Source organism: Vipera ursinii, assembly GCF_947247035.1.
Source record: "Vipera ursinii genome assembly, chromosome: Z".
Taxonomy (NCBI): domain Eukaryota; kingdom Metazoa; phylum Chordata; class Lepidosauria; order Squamata; family Viperidae; genus Vipera; species Vipera ursinii.
This window is the reverse complement of record NC_139517.1, coordinates 78087182-78109905: the sequence shown is the minus strand read 5'-3', so window position 1 is coordinate 78109905 and position 22724 is coordinate 78087182. Positions and strand designations below refer to the sequence as shown.

At 39.7% G+C, this 22724-nt stretch overlaps 1 protein-coding gene across 1 annotated transcript in view; it reads left to right on the top strand.

The window, feature by feature from the left end:
* Window positions 1-22724, top strand: part of LOC310650182 (collagen alpha-6(VI) chain-like) — a gene marked incomplete at both ends in the record, with an annotated part of 76122 nt that overhangs the window by 44603 nt on the left and 8795 nt on the right. Inside the window, 2 exons of the mRNA XM_083379013.1 lie at window positions 21573-21623; window positions 22595-22630. Coding sequence (XP_083235139.1) covers window positions 21573-21623; window positions 22595-22630 — 87 coding nt within the window. The remainder of the gene's footprint in view (window positions 1-21572; window positions 21624-22594; window positions 22631-22724) is intronic.

Sequence of the window (22724 nt, the reverse complement as noted above, 5' to 3'; positions counted from 1 at the left end):
ATTACCTTGCTAGGCCCCAAACATGGGGCAAATCTTTATTTCCTGTTTTCAGCCTATCTTGAAGGCTATCGAACAGGCAGTAGTCACACCGGACAATTCCTATATTTGTGTAAATTACTAACAAAGAATTAAAGGATATATATATATCTCCTTGGTTTTTCGGGTTTTTCCCCCGCGTAGAACTAGAGGTGTAGGCGCAACGTTTCGACGGAATCCCATCCGTCATCATCAGGCTTTAGCTTCCTTCTTCTGGGAGAAGCATGTGGCTGTTTGTTCCTCTTTTTTAAACTGCCAGAGGGGGTGTGTTCTGTGGAGGTGTGCTCTGATTGGGTAGGGGACCAAGTGTGTTCTGATTGGGTGGGAGTGTGTTTTGAATGGTGGGTGTGTTCTGATTGGGTGGGGGGGTGTTCTGAGTGGATGGGCTGGTCTCAGCTGCCAGCTCCAGACCTGAGCTGGTGAGTTGTGCTGCTTTTGTTCGGCTTCGTGTTTGTGGTGGTGCCATGTTTTTATAGTGGGTGTCAGTTTGCTTATTGTGTGGTTTGGAGGGGTTTAAAGTGGCTGATGTTGCAGCTGTAGTTAGGTTTCTGTTTTGTGGTTGTGTGTCTTTATCGTTGTGCGTTCGGATTTGCTTTTTGAATGGTTGTGTGGTGGTGATGTCATGTGATGTTATCATGAGTTTGGGTCTGGTATCATTCTTGGTGGTTGGGCCTCGTCTGTCAATCAAGGCGGGTTTCCAAATGGCTGGTAGACGAGAGGTATCATCTCGTTTATTCATGCTGTGGGGGCGTTTTTCTATCTCAATGGCTTCTCTGATTATTCTGTTGTTAAAATGTTCAATTTTGGCGATAGTTTTGGTTTTTTTAAAATCAATTTCATGTCCCGTGGCTTCAAAGTGTTGGACCAGGGATGAAGTTTGTTCTCCCTTTCTGAGTGAGTTTTTGTGCTCTTCAATGCGTGCACTTATTCTTCTGTTGGTCTGTCCGATGTATGTGGTGGGGCAGGTGGTGCATGGGATTTCGTATACTCCTTGGTTTTCTAACCCAATTATGTCCTTGGGGTTTCTTAGGATGGTGGATATTTTTCTGTCTGTGTAGAATGCTGTTTTGATGTTGTGTTTTTGGAGGACCTTGCTGATTCTGTCTGTGGTCCCTTTTAAGTATGGGAGGAGGGCTTTGCCATTTTCTTGTTCTCTGTCTTGGGTTTTTGTGGGTGTCTCTCTTCGGATTAAGTTGGTAATCGTGTTTCTTTGGAATCCATTGGCTGTTAGTACATTAGTGAGAGTGTGTAGTTCGGTTTTTAGGTGTTGTTCGTCAGCTAGGTGTTTTGTTCTGGAGATGAGTGTCTTGGCTACGGAGTTGATCTGTGCTGGGTGGTGGTGTGAGAGTGCGTTCAGATAGCGGTTTGTGTGTGTTTTTTTATGGTAGATAGTGTGTCCTAGGGAGCCATTGGATTTCTTGTAGACTAAGACATCAAGAAAGGGAAGTTGATTGTTAGCTTCTGTTTCCATGGTGAATTGTATTTTGGGGTGTAGGCTATTGAGGTGTATGAGGAAGTCATCCAGTTTTTCTTTGCCGTGTGGCCAGATTACGAAGGTGTCATCTACGTATCTGAGCCAGAGTTTGGGTTTGTGGTTGGATTTTTCTAGAAGCGAGGGTTTCAAAGTGTTCCATGTAGAGGTTTGCGATGACAGGTGAGAGGGGTGATCCCATGGGTGCTCCTTCCATTTGTTTGTATCTTTGTCCATTGTAGATAAAGTATGTGTTAGATAGGCAGTGGTTGGTCAGATCTAGGATGTGTTTTGGGGGGTTGTATTTATTTAGGATAGCTGTCAAGGCTTCTTTGATTGGCACTTGGGTGAAGAGGGATACAACATCGAAGCTCACAAGTAGGTCACAGGACTGTAAGTTTAGTTTACTTATGATCTCTATGAATTGGAATGAGTTTTGTACGTGTGAGGTGATGGAATTTGCATAAGGCTGTAGTTGTTTGGCAAGAAATTTGGCTAGATTTTGTAGAGGTGAGCCTATGGAGCTGACTATGGGTCTGAGTGGAGTTCCTTCTTTGTGTATCTTGGGCAGACCATAGAGCTTAGGACATCTGGATGATTTTTCTCTGGGAATGATTGTTTTCTGGATCTCTTCACTGATGGGGGTGGCTTTTATTTTTGATTTTGTGGTTTTTTCCAGGTAGGTGGTGGGATCTGTCTTGAGGAGTTTGTATGTGGAGTCTCGGAGTAGGTTGGATAATTTGGTATGGTAGTCAGATGAGTTCATTACCACCGTGGCGTTGCCTTTGTCTGCTGGCAGAATGATTATGCTGGTGTCATTTTTTAGGTTAAGTAGTGCTGTCTGTTCCTCTTTGGGTAAGTTGCTTTTGGGTGGTTTGCTGGTGCAGAGGATGTTGGTAACTTCGAGTCTGATTTTGTTGGCGTCATCAGGGTTAATTTTGGTCAGGCTGGATTCGACTCAAGACTAAAGGAACGCCAGCAACAAACCCCTCCTCTCCCACAGCAACACATGAAACAAACTGTGCACAACATCTCAGATAGGATTCTCACCAAAGCCGAAACCAACGTCCTGTCTAAAGGATTTAATTTTGCAGTCGCTCCCAAACACATTCCCACGGAAACCATTATATGCAGAGTCGAATCCAGCCTGACCAAAATTAACCCTGATGACGCCAACAAAATCAGACTCGAAGTTACCAACATCCTCTGCACCAACAAACCACCCAAAAGCAACTTACCCAAAGAGGAACAGACAGCACTACTTAACCTAAAAAATGACACCAGCATAATCATTCTGCCAGCAGACAAAGGCAACGCCACGGTGGTAATGAACTCATCTGACTACCATACCAAATTATCCAACCTACTCCGAGACTCCACATACAAACTCCTCAAGACAGATCCCACCACCTACCTGGAAAAAACCACAAAATCAAAAATAAAAGCCACCCCCATCAGTGAAGAGATCCAGAAAACAATCATTCCCAGAGAAAAATCATCCAGATGTCCTAAGCTCTATGGTCTGCCCAAGATACACAAAGAAGGAACTCCACTCAGACCCATAGTCAGCTCCATAGGCTCACCTCTACAAAATCTAGCCAAATTTCTTGCCAAACAACTACAGCCTTATGCAAATTCCATCACCTCACACGTACAAAACTCATTCCAATTCATAGAGATCATAAGTAAACTAAACTTACAGTCCTGTGACCTACTTGTGAGCTTCGATGTTGTATCCCTCTTCACCCAAGTGCCAATCAAAGAAGCCTTGACAGCTATCCTAAATAAATACAACCCCCCAAAACACATCCTAGATCTGACCAACCACTGCCTATCTAACACATACTTCATCTACAATGGACAAAGATACAAACAAATGGAAGGAGCACCCATGGGATCACCCCTCTCACCTGTCATCGCAAACCTCTACATGGAACACTTTGAAACCCTCGCTCTAGAAAAATCCAACCACAAACCCAAACTCTGGCTCAGATACGTAGATGACACCTTCGTAATCTGGCCACACGGCAAAGAAAAACTGGATGACTTCCTCATACACCTCAATAGCCTACACCCCAAAATACAATTCACCATGGAAACAGAAGCTAACAATCAACTTCCCTTTCTTGATGTCTTAGTCTACAAGAAATCCAATGGCTCCCTAGGACACACTATCTACCATAAAAAAACACACACAAACCGCTATCTGAACGCACTCTCACACCACCACCCAGCACAGATCAACTCCGTAGCCAAGACACTCATCTCCAGAACAAAACACCTAGCTGACGAACAACACCTAAAAACCGAACTACACACTCTCACTAATGTACTAACAGCCAATGGATTCCAAAGAAACACGATTACCAACTTAATCCGAAGAGAGACACCCACAAAAACCCAAGACAGAGAACAAGAAAATGGCAAAGCCCTCCTCCCATACTTAAAAGGGACCACAGACAGAATCAGCAAGGTCCTCCAAAAACACAACATCAAAACAGCATTCTACACAGACAGAAAAATATCCACCATCCTAAGAAACCCCAAGGACATAATTGGGTTAGAAAACCAAGGAGTATACGAAATCCCATGCACCACCTGCCCCACCACATACATCGGACAGACCAACAGAAGAATAAGTGCACGCATTGAAGAGCACAAAAACTCACTCAGAAAGGGAGAACAAACTTCATCCCTGGTCCAACACTTTGAAGCCACGGGACATGAAATTGATTTTAAAAAAACCAAAACTATCGCCAAAATTGAACATTTTAACAACAGAATAATCAGAGAAGCCATTGAGATAGAAAAACGCCCCCACAGCATGAATAAACGAGATGATACCTCTCGTCTACCAGCCATTTGGAAACCCGCCTTGATTGACAGACGAGGCCCAACCACCAAGAATGATACCAGACGCAAACTCATGATAACATCACATGACATCACCACCACACAACCATTCAAAAAGCAAATCCGAACGCACAACGATAAAGACACACAACCACAAAACAGAAACCTAACTACAGCTGCAACATCAGCCACTTTAAACCCCTCCAAACCACACAATAAGCAAACTGACACCCACTATAAAAACATGGCACCACCACAAACACGAAGCCGAACAAAAGCAGCACAACTCACCAGCTCAGGTCTGGAGCTGGCAGCTGAGACCAGCCCATCCACTCAGAACACCCCCCCACCCAATCAGAACACACCCACCATTCAAAACACACTCCCACCCAATCAGAACACACTTGGTCCCCTACCCAATCAGAGCACACCTCCACAGAACACACCCCCTCTGGCAGTTTAAAAAAGAGGAACAAACAGCCACATGCTTCTCCCAGAAGAAGGAAGCTAAAGCCATATATATATGTATGTATGTATGTATGTATGTATGTATGTATGTATATATATATGTGTGTGTGTGTGTGTGTGTATATATATATATATGGATCCTTGGTTTTTCGGGTTTTTCCCCGCGTAGAACTAAAGGTGTAGGCGCAACGTTTCGACATGCTTCTCCCAGAAGAAGGAAGCTAAAGCCTGATGATGACGGATGGGATTCCGTCGAAACGTTGCGCCTACACCTTTAGTTCTACGCGGGGAAAAACCCGAAAAACCAAGGATCCACATACAGGAACCCGCGAAAACCTCAGAAAACAAATATATATATATATATATATATATGGCTTTATATATATATATAATGTCAAATGTTAACTATTTAGCTTACCTTGCTAGGCCCCAAACATGGGGCAAATCTTTATTTCCTGTTTTCAGCCTATCTTGAAGGCTATCGAACAGGCAGTAGTCACACCGGACAGTTCATATATTTGTGTAAATTACTAACAAAGAATTAAGGGAGACTGAAATGCATTTCTAAATCTGTTGTTGCTCAGATTTCCTAAGGCCCATTTCACTTCACATTCTAGGATGTCTGGCTCGGGGTCAGTGACCATGCAATCGTGGTTATCTGGGATGTTAAGCTCATTCTCGTAAAGTTCTTGTGTGTAGGAGCCTTGGTGGAGCAGTGGGCTAATGCCTCCTTAAGTAACACCAGCTGCCTGCAATTAGTGCAGGTTCGCATCCCACCAGGCTCAAGGTTGACTCAGCCTTCCATCCTTCCGAGGTAGGTAAAATGAGGACCCAGATTGTTAGGAGCAATAAGCTGACTTTGTAATAATGCCGCTTGGGGGGGGGGCAAAAGCCCTAATAAGCAGGCATATACATAGAATGAAGGCTATTGCTAAGCACATTGGTTTGTGCTTAAATTGTAAGCCGCCCTGAGTCTTCGGAGAAGGGCGGGATATAAATGGGATTAAAAATAAAAATAAAATAAAATAGTTTTGCCACCTCTTAATCTCTTCTGCCTCTGTTGGGTCCCTGCCATTTTGGTCCATTGTCATGCCCATCTCTGCATGAAATGTTCCCTTCATCTCTTCAATTTTCTTGAAGAGATCTCTGGTCCTCCATATTCAATTGTTTTCTTCTATTTTTTGCACTGTTCATTTAAGAAGGCATTCTTATCTCTTCTAGCTATTCTCTGGAATTCTGCATTCAATTGGCTGTATCTTTCTCTTTCTCCCTTGCCTTTCCATTCCCTTCTTTCCTCAGCTATTTGCAAAGCTTCCTCAGACAGCCATTTTGCTTTCTTGCATTTCTTTTTCTTTGGGATGGTTTTAGTTACTACCTTTTGTACAATGTTGCAAACCTCCTTCCATAATTCTTCAGGCACTCTGTCTATTGGATCTAATTCCTTAAATCTATTTCTCACCTCTACTGTGTATTCATGTATCTGAGTGGCCTAGTGCTTTTCCCTACTTTCTTCAGTTTAAGCCTAAATTTTGCAACGAGACGCTCATGATCTGAGCCACAGTCAGCTCCTGGTCTTGTTTTTAATGACTGTATAGAGCTTATCCATCTTTGGCTGCAGAGCACATAATCAATCTGATTTCTGTGTTGGCTGTCTGGTGATGTCCATGTGTAGAGCCATCTCTTGGGTTGTTGGAACAGAGTGTTTGCTATGACCATCGTATTGTGTTGACAAAATTCTATGAGTCTGTGCCCTGCTTCATTTTGTACTCCAAGGTCAAACTTATTATTCTGGTTATCTTTTGGCTTCCTACTTTACCATTTCAATCCCCCATGATGATAAGGACATCAGTTTTGGTGTTAATTGTATAAGGTGCTGTAGGGCTTCATAGAACCGTTCAATTTCATTCTCTTCAGCACCAGTGGTTGGGGCATAGACTTGGACTACTGTGATGGTTTGCCTTGGATTTGAACTGAGATCATTCTGTCATTTTGGCGATTGTATCCCAGTATTGCTTTTCCTACTCTTTTATTGACTATGAAGGCTACTCCATTTCGTCTGAGGGATTCTTGCCCACAGTAGTATACCTGATGGTCATCTGAATTAAATTCACCCATTCCTCTCCATTTTAGTTTGCTGATTCCTAAGATGTCGATGTTCAGTCTTGTCATCTCTTGTTTGACCACATCCAGCTTTCCTTGATTCATGTATCTTAAATTCCAGGTTCCTATGGAGAAAAAATCTTTACAGCATCGGACTTTCCTTTCCACAGCTAAGCCTCCTTTCGGCTTTCACCCAGTGACTTCATTCTTTCTGACGCTACTAGTACTAGCCCTCTGCTCTTCCCCAGTAGCATATTGGACACCTTCCAACCTGAGGGTGTCATCTTCCAGCATCATATCTTTTTGCCTTTTGGTACTGTCCATAGGGTTTTCATGGCAAAGATACTGGAGTGGGTTGCCATTTCCTTCTCCAGTGGATGACGTTGTTCTGTACCAGCCTGCTACCGGCCTTGCAGAAAAGGCAACCCCTTTATAAACGGCAAGAGGCTGGAATACGTCTGCCAAATTTATTACAAAAACAAACAAGACACGTACCAAGATACAGGAGCTTTGAAACACTATCTGAGCGGTTGCTTTCAGCAAACCAGCCCTCCCCAAACATTCCCTTTATAAAGAGTTCAGGGCGTGGCCTCTCTTTGCCTCCTTCCGAGAAGCCCCACAGCTTCCTCTGTTTGCTCCTACTTGACTGCCTCCTGCGTCGGGCGTCCTTGAACAGGGCCACCTGTGGGTCATCTTCATCCACACTGTCAGGCTCACACAGCTGGGCCTCCATGGTGACCAAGTGGGAGGGGCCTGCCTGAGGGCTATCATCAGCAAGATCTTCAACACCCCCCTCCTCCTCTGAGTCGTCGTCCGACCCAACTGCCGAACCCACAGGCTGACCCTGAATCACAACAGACATTTTGTCAGAACTCTCTGCTATGACCTGTCCATCTTGGGTGGCCCTGCATGGCATAGGTCATAGCTTCATTGAGTTACACAAGCTCCTTCACCACGACAAGGCAGTAATCCAGAAAGGGGATGAATCCAGTATTGTATGGTTTTAAATTCTACTTACATACCTACCCATCCTCATATTTATCAATTGATCTATCTACTCTTAAAAAAAAAAGAAGGTACAAAAAAGCACTAGGATGTGGATGGCTCCTAAAGATAATGCTCTACACACAGCTGTGTAAAGTGCAGAGATTTGTGAGTTCAATTCCCGGTAGAGGTTTTGAACCCCAGAAACTTACCCATATTTGAGGACTCCAATAGGGACAAAGCTGGCAAAGTATGGCCTGCTGGTGGTCCAAGTAGCAAAATAGTTGAACATGCTATATTATTTTGTTTAGTTTGACTATGAATTAGGCTTTCTTTTAATGGATCCAATTTTTAATTTAATTTAATTTAATAATATTTCTATACCGCCCTTCTCCCGAAGGACTCAGGGCGGTGAACAGGGCAAGAATAAAAATACAGGATTACAAAAGTTAAAAAAATGATTAAATACATGCCCATATACTAAAAATACATTAGCAATGAAAGCAATCATTTCTGTTATTACAGGGAAGAAAAGGAGCCCAGGGGCCAGGGGGTTTTCCTGGAGATCAAGGATTTAAGGGCCCACAGGTAAACTTCTGAAGTGCTCATTTTTTTATTTGTAAACAAAAATTCAAAGTGCAAAAGTGAAGTACAACTGTCTGAAAAAGGGCTTGCTCTACCTTCATGGCTTGTTACTTTTTCCAAAGTAAAGAAAGCTTTGGAAGATGCTGGATTTCTTCAAGATCTCTAAATTCTACTACTACTAACATGTCTTCTAAGGAAAAATACGACTTCTTGACTGACTAATGACTGATGTAACTGAGTTCAAGCTGAGGTTAAATCTTCTTGACTAAATCCATGTAATTTCCGTAGCAACTTTTCAACTGGTTCTTCGATTATTCTTTTTCAGGTTCTCAGTTCAGCCTATAGCCCTGGGATTTTATGGTGTCCTTACATCCATTTATTAATTAGATCTAACTACTTAAGCTTTTCTGAGATAAGGCAGAGTTTTAAAATATACTGTTTGAAAAGAGCAGTTGATAACACAGTCATAAGATGGAGTATGTTTCAGATAAAGAAATGTACACAGGAAGAAACAAAATATCGCCAATTAATTGAGTCAACATTTCTTGATAATGATTTCACTGACTTATTTCCAGTCATTGTTTTATCAATAATTGTCAAAATGATAACAGTAACGGAAACTCGTGCTTAGTATCTGAATTGTTTAATGAATAAATAAGACATCTGAATCCATTGTGTGTACTGTTTGAACTTAATACTGTTTTTTTAAAATGTTTCTAGGGTGAAAAAGGAATTCAGGGACTGAAAGGAATGAAAGGAAATCCAGGAAGGGAAGGATTCCCAGTATGTCTCAGCACAATAGAATTTTTTAGATTGTTTCACGGGGGAGTGGGTTGTCCCCTCACATGCTTTTTTGTTTTTATCTGCTTCAGGTAATGCTGTGCCAAAATCCTGTATAATTGTTCAGAAGTTCTATCCCTGTAGAATTTTTTGGTCTTTCACTCTCGTTTTTGGAGCTTGTGAATCTTTTGAATTAATTTATGTATTAGAAAAAATAGTTATGGCATTATGTATTTATCTTATGTGTCTCCCATAACTCTGAAGACTTGCTACCTGTCCATCCTTCCCAATCTGAAAAAACCTTCTGAAAAGAGTTTTCTGATGAGGTCTTCTCTTAGGACTGATGTACAGTAAGGAAGGCTGCAGATCTCTGGAGAAGTTCTTGCACTATGCATGATAGAACATTCTCCTCTCCCCATACATAGTTTTTGGCCATTCAGAAACCAGAGGACTGCAAGAGCACTTGCCTCAATCCAGAATAATTTCAATGAAATTATTATTCCCTTGGAAAGAAATTTTCAAAGCAAAACCTCTTTCTTAAAGTGGAATGGGAAGTGGAAGGAAAAAAACAAGGGAGACTTATTTTGCAGAACAGAATATCCCCTAATTGACGTTTGGATCTTGCTCCAGCATGGAGGAATAGTTTCATTAAATTCTATTGAATGGTTTTAAGCTTGTAATTCTTAAAATGGCAGCAGATTTTGGAAGAATTTTATATGAAGCACTTAATCAACTCCAGATGGATTTATTGCCTTGTTTCATTTTAGAGTATTCCAGGAAGAACAGGTCCAGTAGGGATTCTTGGGAAATTGGGACCCAGAGGGAATAAGGTATATAATTTTACTTGTCCTTAAAAACAATAGAGTATCTCTATATTCCTTCTCAGTATGCTTTTGGGACATGTTCATATTTACTTTGAAATTGTTCTCTGTCTAAAAAGCAGGCTACCAACAGAAGATTGTTCCCAATTATAACATCATTGCCTTCCAATTGCTTGGAAACATAGAAATTGTTCTCAAACTGTGCAGTTTAATGTTACAGAATGGAAATGATATAATATATAGTACATGGAAAAATAATATCAAATACAGTTTTCTTGGCCAATAGTATGGATTTTGTTTGCCTTTGCCTTCTTCTAAGAATGAAGTTTTAGCTTCCCAGTTCTGGATTCTTAGGTTGTCCTCCATCCAAGTACTGCTCATAGCTGACCTTGTTTAGCATCTACAATTTGCCAAGGTTGGTTAGGTAGTAAGACTATTAAATTTATTTGTATTAGTCATAATATCAACAGCAGAGACAGTAGAGATCTGGGTTTCTGGGTTCTATAATCTCCCAGGATTTGAAATGGACACCTAACATTAGAACTATCATTAAAAAGGCACAACAAAAATGTTGTTCTTGCATCAACTCAGAAAGCTTAGACTGCCCAAGGAGCAGCTGATACAGTTCTGCAGAGGAATTATTGAGTCTATCATTTGTACTTTTATAACTGGTTTCACACAGCAACAAAACAGGACAGGTATAGACTTTAACAGATAGTTAGGACTACGGAAAAAACAATTGCTACTAGCCTTCCTTCCACTGAGGACTGGTATACTACACGGGTCAAAAAGAGAGCTGAAAAAAACATTTACAGACCCCTTACATCCTAGATATAAACTGTTTCCTCTCCTCCCCTCAGTGCTATAGGGCACTGCGTACCAAAACAACTAGACACAAAGATAGGTTTTTCCCTTATGCCATCACTCTGCCTAACACGTCGTTACCACAGTACTGTCTTATGTCTAAAGATATTTACCCATGTAATGTGGCTGTATTATTATTATTATTATTATTATTATTATTATTATTATTATTATTATTATTATTATTATTATTATTATTATTATTATTATCTTTTCTACTACCTTCTCTTATTGGTATCTTATGATTATATTACTTTGTTGCTTGTATATACATTGAGAGCTTATGCAATGGAGACAGATTCCTTATGTGTCCTAATGTATTCTCTTCTCTTCTGTTCTGTGCTGTCCAGTCCTATCCTGTCACATCCCATCCTGTCCCAACCCGTCCTATCCCATCCCATCCCATGCTTAATTGAGGTCTGCTTCTTGAATGTCATCCAAAAGCAAAAATTCTTCACCCAAAATATGTGGATGATAGGAACCAGTAGAATATTGCCAAAACATATATATTTATTCTCTCCCTCCTCTATCATCATTCATCAATGTTAAAACAGTCCACCCAAAAATTAATTTAATCTTTATATAATATTCAATATGCTCCTAAGAAAACTGGATCCACAAAATAGAAAATTGAATTGCTATAAAGTGGGTGGTGGTGGTGGTGGTGCCATTCTTGCATGGCGTTGTTGTTGTTAGTTGTGAAGTCATGTCTGACCCATCGTGACCCCATGGACAATGTTCCTCTACCTTCCTGTCCTCTACCATCTTCTGGAGTCCATTTAAGCTCGCGCCTACTGCTTCAGTGACTCCATCCAGCCACCTCATTCTCTGTCGTTCCCTTCTTCTCTTGCCCTCAATCTTTCCCAGCATTAGGCTCTTCTCCAGTGAGTCCTTCCTTCTCATTAGGTGGCCAAAGTATTTGAGTTTCAACTTCAGGATCTGGCCTTCTAAAGAGCAATCAGGGTTGATTTCCTCTAGGACTGAACGGTTTGATCACCTTGCAGTCCAAGGGACTCACGGGAATCTTCTCCAGCACCATAGTTCAAAGGCCTCAATTCTTTGGCGCTCAGCCTTTCTTATGGTCCAACTTTCACAGCCATACATTTCAACTGGGAAGACCATAGCCTTGACTATACACACTTTTGTTGACAGGGTGATGTCTCTGCTTTTTAGTATGCTGTCTAGATTTGCCATGGCTTTCCTCCCCAGGAGCAAGAGTCTTTTAATTTCTTGGTTTCAGTCCCCATCTGCGCTGATCTTGGAGCCCAGGAAAATAAAATCTGTCAGTACCTCCATTTCTTCCCCATCTATTTGCCAGGAATTGAGAGGGCCAGATGCCATGATCTTGGTTTTCTTACTGTTTAGTTTCAACCCAACTTTTGCAGTCTCCTTCTTCACTCGCAGCAAGAGGCTCTTTAGTTCCTCTTCACTTTTTGCCATTAGAGTGGTATCATCTGCATATCTTAGGTTATTGATATTTCTCCCAACAATCTTAATTCCAAGTTTTGATTCATCTAGCCCTACCTTTCTCATGATGTGCCCTGCATATAAGTTAAATAGGCAGGGTGACAGTATACAGCCTTGCCGGACTCCTTTCCCAATTTTGAACCAGTCAGTGGTTCCATGTCCAGTTCTCACTGTTGCTTCTTGACCCGCATAAAAGTTTCTCAAGAGACAAATAAGATGGTCTGGTACTCCAATCTCTTTAAGGACTTGCCACAATTTGTTGTGATCCACACAATCAAATGCTTTAGCATAGTCAATGAAGCAGAAAGAGATGTTTTTCTGGAACTCCCCAGCTTTCTCCATGATCCAGCGTATGCTGGCAATTTGATCTTTAGTTCCTCTGCCTCTTCGAAATCCTGCCTGTACTTATGGTAGTTCTCGATCCACATACTGCTGGATTCTAGCTTGTAGGATTTTGAGCATAACTTTACTAGCATGTGAAATGAGTACAATGGTGTGATAGTTTGAACATTCTTTGGCATTGCCTTTCTTTGGAATTGGAATGTAAAGTGATCTTTTCCAATCCTGTGGCTACTGTTGAGTTTTCCAAATTTGCTGGCAAATTGAGTGTAGCACATTTCCTGCATCGTCTTTAAGATTTTGAATAGCTCAGCTGGAATACTGTCACTTCCACTAGCTTTGTTGTTGCTCGGATTTCCTAAGGCCCACTTCACTTCACATTAGATGTCCAGCTCGAGGTCAGTGACCACCTCATTGTGGTTATCAGGGACGTTAAGCTTGTTCTTGTATAGTTCTTCTATGTAGTTTTGCCACACACTTTTTCTTTGGGATGATTTTAGTTGCTGCCTGTTGTACAATGTTGCGAACCTGCATCCATAGTTCTTCAAGCACTTGTCTATCAGATCTAATTCATTAAATCTATTTGTCACCTCTACTGTATATTCATCAGGGATATGATTTAGTTCATACCTGAGTGGCCTAGTGCTTTTCCCTACTTTCTTCAGCCATTTTGGTCCATTGTCATGCCCATCTCTGTATGAAATGTTCCCTTCATCTCTTCAATTTTCTTGAAGAGATCTCTGGTCCTCCATATTCAATTGTTTTCTTCTATTTTTTGCACTGTTCATTTAAGAAGGCATTCTTATCTCTTCTAGCTATTCTCTGGAATTCTGCATTCAATTGGCTGTATCTTTCTCTTTCTCCCTTGCCTTTCCCTTCCCTTCTTTCCTCAGCTATTTGCAAAGCTTCCTGAGACAGCCATTTTGCTTTCTTGCATTTTTTTTTCTTTGGGATGGTTTTAGTTACTACCTTTTGTACAATGTTGCAAACCTCCTTCCATAATTCTCCAGGCACTCTGTCTATTGGATCTAATTCCTTAAATCTATTTCTCACCTCTACTGTGTATTCATGTATCTGAGTGGCCTAGTGCTTTTCCCTACTTTCTTCAGTTTAAGCCTAAATTTTGCAACGAGAAGCTCATGATCTGAGCCAGTCAGCTCCTGGTCTTGTTTTTACTGACTGTATAGAGCTTCTCCTTCTTTGGCTGCAGAGCACATAGTGAATCTGATTTCTGTGTTGACCATCTGGTGATGTCCATGTGTAGAGCCGTCTCTTGGGTTTTTGAAAAAGAGTGTTTGCTATGACCATTGTATTTTCTTGACAAAATTCTATCAGTCTGTGCCCTGCTTCATTTTGTACTCCAAGGCCAAACTTGCCTATTATTCTGGTTATCTTTTGGCTTCCTACCTTAGCATTCCAATCACCCATGATTGACTTGGACTACTGTGATATTGAATGGTTTGCCTTGGATTTGAACTGAGATCATTCTGTCATTTTGGGGATTGTATTCCAGTATTGCTTTTCCTAGTCTTTTATTGCCTATGAAGGCTACTCCATTTCGTCTGAGGGATTCTTGCCTGCAGTAGTATACCTGATGGTCATCTGAATAAACTTCACCCATTCCTCTCCATTTTAGTTCGCTGATTCCTAAGATGTTGATGATCAGTCTTGTCATCTCTTGTTTGACCACATCCAACTTTCCTTGATTCATGGATCTTACATTCCAGGTTCCTATGGAGAAAAAATCTTTACAGCATTGAACTTTCCTTCCACCACCAGATACATCTACAGTTGAGCATCCTTTCGGCTTTGGCCCAGTTGCTTCATTCTTTCTGGCACTACTAGTACTAACCCTATGCTCTTCCCCAGTAGCATATTGGACGCCTTCCGACCTGAGGGGCTCATCTGCCAGCGTCATATCTTTTTGCATTTTGGTACTGTCCATGGGGTTTTCATGGCAAAGATACTGGAGTGGGTTGCCATTTCCTTCTCCAGTGGATCACGTTTTGTCAGAACTCTCTGGTATGACCTGTCCATCTTGGGTGGCCCTGCACAGCATAGCTCATAGCTTCATTGAATTATGCAAGCCGCTTCACCACGACAAGGCAGTAATCCATGAAGAGGTGCATGGCATAAATAATTAAAAATCTACCACATCTGCCTAAGTACTCTCTTGCTTGACCAGTTGAAGAGGGGGAAATCCCTTCTTTTTACAAGCAGGAGGAACGTTTTTTACACATCTTATTTCTTATGTTACTCATGTGATCTTCTGGGTATCTTTGAAGTTTAGTGTGAAGCTAAAATTGAATGTGCTGCTACAGTACTTCCATAATATAGTATGAGATGAAATTAGATTCAACTTTACACTGCACCAGTTTTATTTCCTTTTACAGGGAGAGTTTGGTGATCCCGGAATAAAGGGGGAGAGAGGTTTATCTGGACTACGAGGGCTAAGGGTTTGTATTAATCTATTTACATCTAATGTTCATCCCTGCTACTATTGTATATTCTTGATAATTTGCTGTTTCCATAATTATCAGTAAAAAGTAAGACTGGGTTGAACAAGCATTAGATCTGGACACAAAAGATCTTTTGAAAGTCTGGAGCAGAGCCAGGCGTCTGCGAACCATCCCTGCCTGAAGAAAGGACTATGATTTAAAGGAACAGGCAGAGCGGTACAAGAGGAAAAGGTGAAGAGGACTATTTTACTGTACTCTCTAACTTGTTGGACTTTTTAAACTTTAATTGAAAGTGCGTCATAATTGAGGATTAAAAGATGGCGGCTAAACCTCCCTCTAAAACTCTTCGGAGTGGAGGATCCTCGCCGGTGCAACAATCATCACTACAGGCATTGCACCCTCCTGAAGTGCTGACATCGAAGGATTTGCGAGATGCCTTGGATAAACATGCCCAGGTACTTTTGGAATCAATTAATCAATCAATTGCTGATAAATTTGCACAGATGGAGGAGAAATTGGAGAAATTTGAGGAAAGAATGGAAGAGAGGATGGAACAGAAGTACAGCGTGATGAAGGTAGACATTTTGACTTCAGTGCATAAAGTGGCGGAATGTGTGGAAGATTTAGATGAAAAAGTGGATGATTTGGCTCAAAGGAATGCTATACTAGAAGTAAAAGCACGGGAGAATGAAATTGAAAGAGGCAAGTTGGAAAGGGAGTTAAGCCATGCCCAATATTACCAGATGCAGTTTGCTGTCAGAATTAGAGGCTTAAAAGAGAATGTTAAAGAAGATTTAAAGCAGCTGATCTCTGAGGCTCTCGAAGGGGTATTGAACCAGCCAGCATCTGAAATAAGAGCAGCTATGGATAAAGTGTTTCGGGTGAATTCATGGATTGCCAGACAGAGAAAGTTGCCTAGAGATGTGGTGGTTTATTTTGCAAAAAGAGAAATTAGAGATCAAGTTATACAAGCTGCCTATGATGCTAAGGTTGTGATTGCTGAACAAGAAGTCTTGGTTTTAAAAGAAATTCCTCCAAGGATTTTAAGGGGAAGAAAGGACTATACATTTCTTGTGCAAGAGCTCAAGCAAAGAGATATAAGGTTCAGATGGGAGATTCCAGAGGGGCTGATGGTGATGTATGAAGGTAAAAGGTATAGGCTGATTACTGTGAAACAAGCACGTGATTTCTACAATAATGTCTTGAAAGCAACCCCATTAACGCTCCTGGAAGCTGGAAAGGGATCTGGAGAAGAAGAACAACAAGAGGAGGAAGCAGAGGAAAATGGTGCTGGAGGAGATCAAGCTACAATCTCTTTGGATGATCCTAGAGAGCAAAGAGTGACACGTGCTGCTTTAAAACGAGCAAAGAAAATAAAAGAACAAGATCAGCAAAAGTCTTCAGATTCTTCACACCGCATTCATAGCCAAGCTGTGGGAGGAGCACGGCCTAAAGTAACCAGTCCTATCAAAGCTGTGGTCCAAGAGCTTTTCGGGGATATACATGGCAACTAAATTTTTAACCTGGAATGTTAATGGACTAAACTCACCGCAGAAGAGGAAGAAAGTTTTTCAATATTTAAAACAATTTAAGATAGATGTTATATGCCTGCAAGAAACGCATATTAGAGTTTTGGATCAAAAGTATTTATTGAACTCGAGGCTGGGTACGCAATTTGTTGCTTCTGCAGAGAATAAGAAAAATGGAGTGGTTGCTTATGTTAAAAGTGCCTTAACAGCGGACCTAATTGAGGCAGATAAGCATGGAAGATATGTTATGATCGAGCTGTTGTTTGAAGGTAAAAAGACGCTTTTAGTTGGATTATATGCTCCAAATCAACAACAAGCTGACTTTTTTAGTTTACTTCATACAAAGCTTACCCAGTTGGATTATAAATCCTTTATTTTTATGGGGGACTGGAATGGAGTTATGGATGTACAGTTGGATAAGGCTGGAGCCTTTAAGCGCATTCCAAGTCATGCTAGACTGCCTAAATCTTTTTTTGAAATGATGGATGACCTGGAATTGCGAGATATTTGGCGTGAGAGACATTTGCAGGAGAAGGATTATACATTTTATTCTGATAGACACCAATCTTTTTCGAGGATTGATTTTATTTTGTTGACTAATGACTTTCTTTTGAGAACTAAAAAGGTGAAAATCTGCGCAAGAATTATCTCTGATCACAGTCCAGTGTGGTTGGAGATTGATAAGGAAAGAGGAGATAGACGCTCATGGCGCGTAAATGAGAATTTGTTTAGAAATCAGAGAAATGTGGAAGAATGCAAACAGCGGATGAAGGATTTTTTTGAGATGAATATGAATAAGGGTACCTCTATGGATATGGTTTGGGATGCTAGCAAGGCCTATATGAGAGGGGTGTTGATATATATGAATAATAGACATAGACGTGCAGTGGAAACTAGAAGGAAAGAACTGGAGAATGAAATAAAGGAAAAAGAAAAGGCTTTGATTTTGAACCCAGAGGAGGTGAAGATCAAGGAGGCTATTAGACTGTTACGAGGACAATTTGATAAATTAATGGCTGATCAAGTGGCGACCAATCTGCGGTTTGCTAGGCATAATACTTTTTGCAATGCTAATAAGCCAGGCAGATGGTTGGCTTATAGACTGAGGAAAAAACAAAGGGCATCTAATATAGATAAGATTGAGTATAAAGGAAGGGTTGTGTATCAACAGAATCTTATTAAGGATGCCTTTGTGGATTTTTACTCGAAATTATATACTAAAGAGGACATTAATGCAAAAGATATTGATATGTATTTGGAGAAGGCTAGCATCCCGGTTCTTACGCAAGTACAAAAAGAGGGGATTAACCAACTGATTACAGAAGAAGAAATTTTTACAGCTATTAAGGAACTGAAGGTGGATAAAGCACCAGGCACTGATGGCTTGACTGCGGCCTATTATAAAAACTTACAATTAGAGATGATAAAACCGTTAAAGGAACTGTTCCAGACAATCCAGAGGGGGGGAAAGGTGCCCCCGTCTTGGAGAACAGCTTTTATCTCTTTGATTCCGAAGGAAGACCAGGATGCTACTTTAGTTAAAAATTACAGACCGATATCGCTTTTAAATACAGATTATAAGATATTTGCTAAGGTTTTGGCTAATAGACTGATGAGGGTTCTGCAACAGGTGATTCATGGGGACCAAACGGGGTTTATTAGTGGAAGACAAATGAAAACTAATGTGAGACATATAGTTGATGTGTTAGAGTTTTTGGAAAGGCACAACCAGATCTCTGCTGCGCTAATCTTTTTAGATGCTGAAAAGGCTTTTGATCAATTGAACTGGCAATTTTTGTTGAAAGTTTTAGACAAAATGGATTTTGGGGAAAAATTTTTACAACCGATTAGGGCATTATACCAAAAACAAACTGCCCGAATTATAGTTAACAATAGTTTGACAACAGTATGTAATATTGAGAAGGGCACAAGGCAAGGGTGTCCGCTATCGCCCTTGTTATTTGTATTAACATTAGAGATATTATTGGTTAAGATTCGGAATTCAGAAAAAATTAAGGGGATACAAGTTGGAGATCAGGATTACAGATTGAGAGCATTTGCAGATGATCTGGTTGTTACAGTGACCCAGCCAGAGAACTCTGTTGTGGACCTGATGGAGATAATAACACAATATGGGAAGGTTTCTGGATTTAAAGTAAATATACAGAAAACTAAAATTTTGGCTAGAAATATGACAGTTTCGCAGAAGGCTCTCCTAGAAGGATTAACTGGATTTGAGATTGTTAAAAGGGTTAAATATTTGGGGGTGATTTTGTCGCCCTCTAATACAAAGCTATATAAAAATAATTATGAAAAGTTATGGGGGAAAATTCAAAAAGAACTGGAGAGTTGGGAAAAATTGCAATTGTCTTTGTTGGGACGGATTGCAGCAGTGAAAATGAATGTCCTGCCCAAATTTTTATTCTTATTTCAAATGATACCGATTCTTAAGAAAGACTCTAACTTGGAGGAATGGCAGCGTGGTATCAATAAATTTGTGTGGGCAGGGAAAAAGCCACGAGTTAAACTTAAGATTATGCAGGATACTCGTGAGAGAGGTGGCCTTAAAATGCCTAATTTTAAATTATATTATGAAGCTGCTGCACTAGTAGGAATAAGTGATTGGATTAATTTGACACAATCGAGGTTATTAAATCTTGAGGGCCATGATCTGTTGTTTGGCTGGCATGCATATTTGTTGTATGATAAGAAGGTAGATACTGTGTTTAGGATGCATATTTTAAGACAGGCATTGCTGAGAGTTTGGAAGAAGTATAGACATAAGTTAAGCAGCAAGATACCATTGTGGGCAATCCCAAAACACGCAATAGAAAATATACATGCTGGTTTCAAACATGATGAGACTACTTACAAGGAAATTTTAAGTTTGGAAAGGAATATTTGGTGCTTGAAATCATATAGTTTCTTGCGAGAAGAGAAGGTTGTTCAGACTTGGTTTCAATATATTCAGTTACAGGCCAGGTGGAAAGAAGACCAAAAAAATGGATTTGCAACGACTGATGAAAATTTGATAAAGCAAATTAGAAATCAAGGACCAGCACATATTAAACGGATATATCTTGCATTGATAGAGATCGATTCAGAAACAGAGCTTGTTAAGGATTGTATGATAAAATGGGCCCAAAATATTCAGGAAGTTATTACAATGGACACGTGGGAAAAGATCTGGGTGAGGAATGTAAAATTCACTCAAGCTCAAAGTCTAAGAGAGAACTTTTACAAAATGTTTTATAGATGGCATCTAGATCCTAAAAAGCTTGCAAGTATGTATCCGAATTATCAGCCTAAATGTTGGAGGTGTGGTGATGAAGAGGCAACATATTTTCACATATGGTGGACATGTAAAAAGGTCAAGGCTTTTTGGATAAAAGTCTGGTGGAATATGCAGAAGATTTTTAAACGGAGGATAAAGTTTTGTCCGCAATTTTTTTTGTTGGGAATAATTGTTGACGCTACAGTTGTGGACTCTAAGTTGATGTTGAATTTAGTTACGGCAGCAAGACTTTTGATAGGTCAATATTGGAAGAAAGAGGAACTGCCGACTATACAAGAGTGGATTTTAAAGGTTTCCGACTTGGCAGAGATGGCGAAGATTTCGGCCTATTTGAAAGATTACTCGCAAGAACATTATATTATGGAATGGAGAAAATGGATTGAGTTTATCCAGAATAAGTATAGGGTCAAGAAGTTTTATCTAGCATTTGAATAAGTCTTCTTTCGTTTTCTTTTTTCTTTTTTTATTTTGTCTTCTATATATATTTAATAATGCTAAGTTTTGTCTGATCCTATATAAGTTAGAGAGTGATGGATTTTAGAATTTATAGTTGTTAGTATATGGTTGTTTATGATTGCTTTTTTATATATATATACCTTGTATTTAGCTCTGGGAAGTCCGGGGGGAGGAGGGGGGGGAGGGGGGGAAGGGGGGAGGTAGGGAGGGGAGGAGGGAGGGGGTTTTTTTAAAGGAAAACTGTATTTTTAAAACTTTTCAATAAAAAAAAAAGATCTTTTGAAAGTCTCCATCAGATTCATGGGCAGAGAAATTAATTGGCTTCTTCAAATTTTTCCAGGGGAAGGAGAAATACTTCAATAATTTCTCAGGGATAGAATTCCTCCTCTAATGGTGATAAAAACAATACTCATAAAAATAACCGATGCAGTACCCTTAGTGTGTGTGTGTGTCTGAGGGAGAGAGAGAGGGAGGGAGGGAGGGAGGGAGAGAGAGAGAGAGAGAGAAAGGTCAAAATGGCATTTAGCAATAGATACCGTACCTATTTGTATATGCAGTTGTGGGACACCTTATTCAATTTTTTTATTATCTCTCCAGGGATGACCCTGGTTCTATGGGGAGAATTTCTCCCATATTTTCTTTACATGCAATGTAAGACTCCCAAAGTTACTTTGCAGAGTGAGATGAATTACACATAAATTTAATAAGTAAATAAAAATAAATAAATGTAATTGAGGACTGGAAAGTTCAAGAATCTGCAGTTGTTGAATAATGACTATGAAAACTGTGATATTCATACTATACATTGCCTTTTATTAAAATAAATGCAATAATACCACTCATCCATCTAAATTTCAATGCTTTTCTCTTCTTTAAAAGAATTTCAAAGATTAACAACTGGTAGGAAAAATATGCAAAAGAATTTCTTTTTGGAACCTTTCCCAATCTTGTGACAGCCAAATGCAATGGGAAAACTTGATAAAGTAGTCAAATCCACCTTTTATTAATGTATAGTTATGGTGAGTACAAAAATCCTAAATAATATAAGTTATGCTTTTATTTTAGGGGGATAGTGGTGCAATTGGATATGGTAAGCTGGGAAATAAAGGAATAAAGGTACGTAAGTAAGGACTCTTAAATGAAAACCAATTATAATTGGATTGAATAGAAATAAAACATGTTTTATTTTAGAGATAAGAACAAAATATATTTTTATGGACCAAGTGTGATACTTTATTATCTTTTCACTTTGGAAGACTGGGCAAGAAATTGTGTAGCAGTTTTGGTATGTTTGCATCAAGCATTCCAATGTAATGAAAAATGTTTGGATGACTACAAATGAAATTTAGAGTTTTGGGATATGTTGAGGGCCCAAGCAAATAATGCAATCTGGGCATAACTAGGTTCATTTATACAGATATAAATATAAGGGGTTTAGATTTGTTGTGTGTAGAGAAAATATTGCAGTTTTCAAACAATGTTTTCAAACTTATTTTGGGATTCAAAATCCATTTTGGGATGGGTTTTTTGTCTCAGATTACTGAGACAGTAATTATATCAGGATTTGTGACAATTTTTAAATCAAGAAATAATGGGGCCACATATAGTTTCAATTGTTTAGGTTAAAAAATAACAGAATGTTAAAATAAATTGAAAGATAATTAGAATTAGATTGTAGAAAACATTAAAATAAAAGAAAGAAGAAAGAAATTGTTATTTATTTACTTATTTTAAGGAAAAATCCCACAACCAACTATAGAATGCTAGAAGACCATAACATATTCTGCAGATCTGTCTCAGAATTAGCAGGCATTTTTGAAAGGGAAAGTGGACTCCTTTTTTGGGGGGTCTTTTTTCTTTTCTTCTTACAATGCAATATATCATGTTTCATGTTGAATAAAACCTTGGATAGACAACAGGTTTGCTGGCACAAAAGAGAAAAAGTATATACATTCAAGTGAAAGGACTGAGTTCGGAGAACAGAAATATCTGATAAGCAATTTTCGATTGAGATGGTTGGGGTTTTTTAATCTTTGTTGCATCCATTATTCAAGAATAAATTTTGTTCTCCCATTTGTGTGTTATAGGGGCAAAAAGGATTTCCTGGAGACATAGGACAGGAGGTAATGGGCACTCCAAAAATAAGAATAAAAAAAGACTCTTCTGATTATATTGTGTAACTGCATAGAATACAAATAAAATTGGACAACAATGAAG